Source organism: Lagopus leucura, unplaced genomic scaffold (assembly GCF_019238085.1).
Source record: "Lagopus leucura isolate 7727_CA_CO unplaced genomic scaffold, USGS_WTPT01 18509-0_obj-0_obj, whole genome shotgun sequence".
Classification (NCBI taxonomy): Eukaryota; Metazoa; Chordata; class Aves; order Galliformes; family Phasianidae; genus Lagopus; species Lagopus leucura.
This window is the reverse complement of record NW_024965148.1, coordinates 122-4,476: the sequence shown is the minus strand read 5'-3', so window position 1 is coordinate 4,476 and position 4,355 is coordinate 122. Positions and strand designations below refer to the sequence as shown.

Here is a 4,355-nt window from a genome sequence, read left to right as displayed (position 1 = left end):
CTTCCCTCCGCACCGGCAAAGCGGCCCGAGGAGGCGGCGGTTACCCCCATGCACCTGAGTCGGAGGAAGGGCGCAGCCCCCTAGGGCCCTCCGCATCGCCGTCAGCCCAGCGGTCCCCGCCGTGCTTTGTCCCCCCCCGCCTCGGTTCCTCTCGTTTGTGTACGGGGCGCTGCGGACCCCTTCGCCGCGGCGACCGTCGGAGCGTTGTGTGGGACTCTGGGGCCCCCTAGCGCGGAACTCTGCCCCGCGCTGCCGCCACTTTCGGCTTCCTTCGGCTTCCTGCTGCGGCCGCTCTGGGGACACCTCCGGAGCCTGCACCGGAGGGGCTTTGTAAGGGGGTAGTGAGGAGAGAGCGGTGTCACGCTTTTTCCTATGCAACACGCTTTCTTTTGCGTATCTCTGCTCTGCAAGATGCATATTCCTTCTTTTTCCCACTCATCTCTTCGTTCTTTATTTGCTGTTTTATTGCAGCTGCTGATGTGCTCCCATTCCTTGACATATGGGAGGGCTGCGACTATTTCCCACTGCTCTGCTTCACCCTGACTCTGAAGCTGCAGATTGTTAAGGTATCAGGCACCAAGTCACCCTTTAGCCAATTTTTTCTAAAGACTTTTTTACCATTTTAACATCAGGAAAGATGCACCCCGCAGGCTCTGAAGCACAAACCCATGCAGAAAGCATCCCTGGACCTGGCACTGTCCTCCCCAGGTCTGCATTTTTGTGCCACTCCAGCCCTATGGCCACCCAACTCCCATGGCCACCTCAACCCCGTGGCCACTCAATCTCATGGGCCATCTCAACAACCCCACTGGCCACCCCGACATCTTTGGCCACTCAACTCGCATGGCCACCCCAACACCATGGCCACTCCAACCCGCCACAGCCACTCAACTCCATGGCCAACCTAACCCTTTGAGCACTCCAAGCACCAAGGGCTGGGAGAAGCAGCATCTCAAGCCCACCTCACCTCCCACCAGCTCAATAGCCCCCACTCAGAGCTAAGCATTGGCTCACAGCCATTCTCATAGCCCCCTCTCACAGCTGTGGATTCACGGTGGGAGGGGATCAGGGTGAGGAGAAAGGAGGGAGGGACAATGTATGTGCGTGTATGGGGAGAAAACTGGGTATTTTGACACTGGCTCTTGCTTGAAAAGTTTCCAAAACACTGTGGGAAGCCTGTTGCTTGGGGCAGGAGTTAACGCAGTGCAGGAGGAGGAGGAGGAACTGCACTTCCTGAGAGGCCCCACTGTGGCTGTGCCTCCTCTGGTGCCTTATCAGGAGCTGGGGTGACCAACGGGCAGCCCCACAGGGACAGGGCCATGGGGCTGAGGCACGGGATGAGGAGCACCAAGTGCCAGCTGGTGGCTGCCAGCCTCTGTGTCATGGTAAGCATGTGGCTTTGGGGGGGGAGGGGAGAGGTCTCTGAAAAATTAGGGTGAGGAGGAATATGGCTGCTTTAAGCGCTCGGAGAAGGGCAGCTTTCCCACGTTCTGTTTTTTGGGGCGTGGAACGGCGAGCAGAGTGAGCTGCTGGAGTTATCATAGTGCTGCGTGGTTATCGCCAGCCACCAGCACTGTTCCCCGAGCTAATAGACTTCTGGTTTGCTGGGGCTACTGCTCTGCCACCGCCACTTTGCAGCCTGAAGGAGAAAGGAAGGCTGAACGGGTGGTTGTCAGCAATGAAAGATGTTTGCTTCTGTGTTTGGGGGTCTAAACAAGAGTCCTGGTGTCATTGTGTTTGCTTCTAGGAGGGTGGGCACCAGTAGTGGGATGGGTGAGTGTGTGGAAACACAGAGCTCTGATGGGAGCGTGGCTGATGGCGTTCACTCTGATGGGGTTGTGGTAACCATGAGGTTGGGGTGAGTGGGGTTGGGATCTGTCTGCAAAGCAAGAGCAGTCCTAGTGCGCCTTTCTAGCAGCTTCTGAGGCAAATCTAATGGGAGCTTCCTGATGTCTCAGGGGGAGTTCAGGAGAAACTACACTGCTGATGGGAAAATAAAGACATTGGGAATGCTTTTCCTGGGCACTTCTGAGCTGGGCAGACTTGTCGCCCATGCAGCTCATGGAAACTTCCAATCTTAAAAAAAATAATAATAATAATCTTCTGTGTTTAGTTCAAAAAGAGTTGGTGGCTTAGGAAGAGTATAATTAAAAGCTAATGCTTGCAAGTAACCTGGGGAGGCACAGGAGGACTGCTACCCAACCTGCTGAGAGGAGCAGCTGCAACACAGCCAGGAGTGCAGTGTTGCTGCCTTGGGGGCTCATTGGGACTGCTGTACCTCAACAATCTGAGCTAACTGGGGTTTCACATCCCATTTTGCTGGGTGTGGGTTGAGATAGGCAGTAAAGCACAGCATGAAGGATCTGAAGGTGCCATAAATTTGATTATTTGTAAGCAGATATTGCTTCAGTTCAGAAGTACTTAGTCTCAGAAACGATCAGTTTAGTGTGTGTCCAGAATTTGTCCTTTCAATTGCATCTGGGGGCACACGCATGCAGTTGGACACTGAGGCTGTGCCACTCAGTGGGATCTTGATGCCTTGTAACTCCCTTGATGCCAACCTTCCCTTCCAGCTGCTGGGGCTGTCCATTGCTACACTGAGCACAGTCACCCGCTATGGGCTTCACTTCTCCATCATCAGCAACATCGCCCCCGAGAGCAGCTCCTACCGGGACATCCACCACGCAGGTATGGCACACCTTTGGAGAACACAATGGCTGGGCAGGGAAGATGCTCTGAGGCTAAAACCATCAAACTCACTGCTCACTGCAACCCGTCACCATCACCTGTGACCAATTGTTTTCTATTGGATTCAGACGCATGTAGCATCTCCTCATTGTTCCTAGCCCAGCTTGTAGCCCGGGCTGCATAGCTTGGCCCAGCCATGCCCTGTGCTGCTGGGAGGAAGCCAGTGGTGAGTGCTGCAGGAGATAGCTGTGCAGAGAGCCGCAGTAGGGCATCTGCAGCAGGCAGCATGCTGCCTGGCGATGAGGCAGTGAGATACGGGCCAGCTCGGGGAGCCCGGCTGTGCTGCAGCCCCCAACTGCAGAGCAGGTGGGAGACGATGGATCACTCGCAAACCATTCCAGTTCCTCAACTCTTCTGATACCATCTCCCCCAAACTCACTTCTTTCTGTCTTCCTTCCAGCTTTCTACGTCGGCGTCTTCCTCAGCATGACCCTTATCCTCGCAGCCCTGCTGAGCGCGGTCACCACGGTGCGAGAGTCGCGGTGCCTCACGGCAACGGTGCGTACCATGACCGCCCAACGTCCCGCCACCTCTCTACCCCCACCTCCTCGTGCAGCCCGGCCCGGTGCCGCCGCGTTCGGCCGCTGGGGGGAGCTCGGGGCTCGGCGCAGGGAACCGCACGCTGCCCGGCGGTGGAATCGTACAGAACGGCTCGGGTTGGAAGGGACCTTTAAAGCCCACTCAGCTTCAGCCCCCTGCCCTAGGCAGGGCTGCCCCCCACCAGCTCAGGCCCAGCGATCCATCCAACCTGGCCTTGAGCCCCTCCAGGGATGGGGCACCCACAGCTCTCTGGGCAGCTGTGCCAGGGCCTCACTGCCTTCTGAGTAAAGAATTCCGTTCTGGCATCTCACCTAAATCTCTCTTTTAGTCTAAAACTACCCCTCCTCATCCTATCACTATGTGCATCCAGCAGTTCTGGTTGCTGTTGAGTAATGAGATGTGAAGGATAAAATATCGTGTTCCAAAATCCTGGTCTATTATCCCCCAAGCTCCTCTTAAACAAGAAGAGCAGTGACAGCTTTATTGACTCTCCTCCAGCTGCAGTTTTGTCTGGTGATACGTGGTGCAGTGCTGAATGTAAACATCCTGCAGATCTCACGGCCCCTGAAGGCCGTGTCACTATTGTAGGGGAGGAAGAGGAAGGAAAAGGGCAATTTTGCTAGAGCTGCTCATACAGAAGGAGCTTGTCTGTTTATCCTTGCAATGACTACTGTCCAGCAGGGAGAGAGCAGGCGAAATGTGCCAGCACATAGCACAGGCTGTTTGCTTTACTGTCCCCAGGTGTGTGATTGTAGGCAAGTACTGCAAGGGTCCTTGACAACCCAGCAGCACTCTCTGCATCTTGCTTTAGCTGTGAATTCATCTCCTCACAGTGCTGCAAGGCATCTGTGTGCCAGAGCTCCCAGGAGCAGGCAGAGCTGAGGTTGGTTCCTCCTTCAGACAAGCTGCAGCTCATGTTTGCCACACAGAAAGGCTGGGAGTGAGGTCATGGACAGAAGAAGGACTGATGGCTGAGGATGATGATGGGGTGGGGAATCTCTGTCCTCCTCCTCCTCCAGGAACCCCTCTGCATTTTGCATGCAAGCTGTGCACAGCCTTTTCCTTCC

General features: G+C 55.4%; 1 protein-coding gene across 1 annotated transcript; it reads left to right on the top strand.

Annotated features, from left to right (window-relative positions):
- Positions 1-1,258: 1,258 nt before the first annotated feature.
- On the top strand, positions 1,259-3,246 carry LOC122191986 (tetraspanin-32-like; the record flags this gene model as incomplete). Its single annotated transcript, XM_042892404.1, has 3 exons — positions 1,259-1,385; positions 2,574-2,688; positions 3,149-3,246. Coding segments are annotated over exons 1-3 (279 nt in total), but the record flags the coding sequence as incomplete, so codon positions are not given.
- Positions 3,247-4,355: the final 1,109 nt, after the last annotated feature.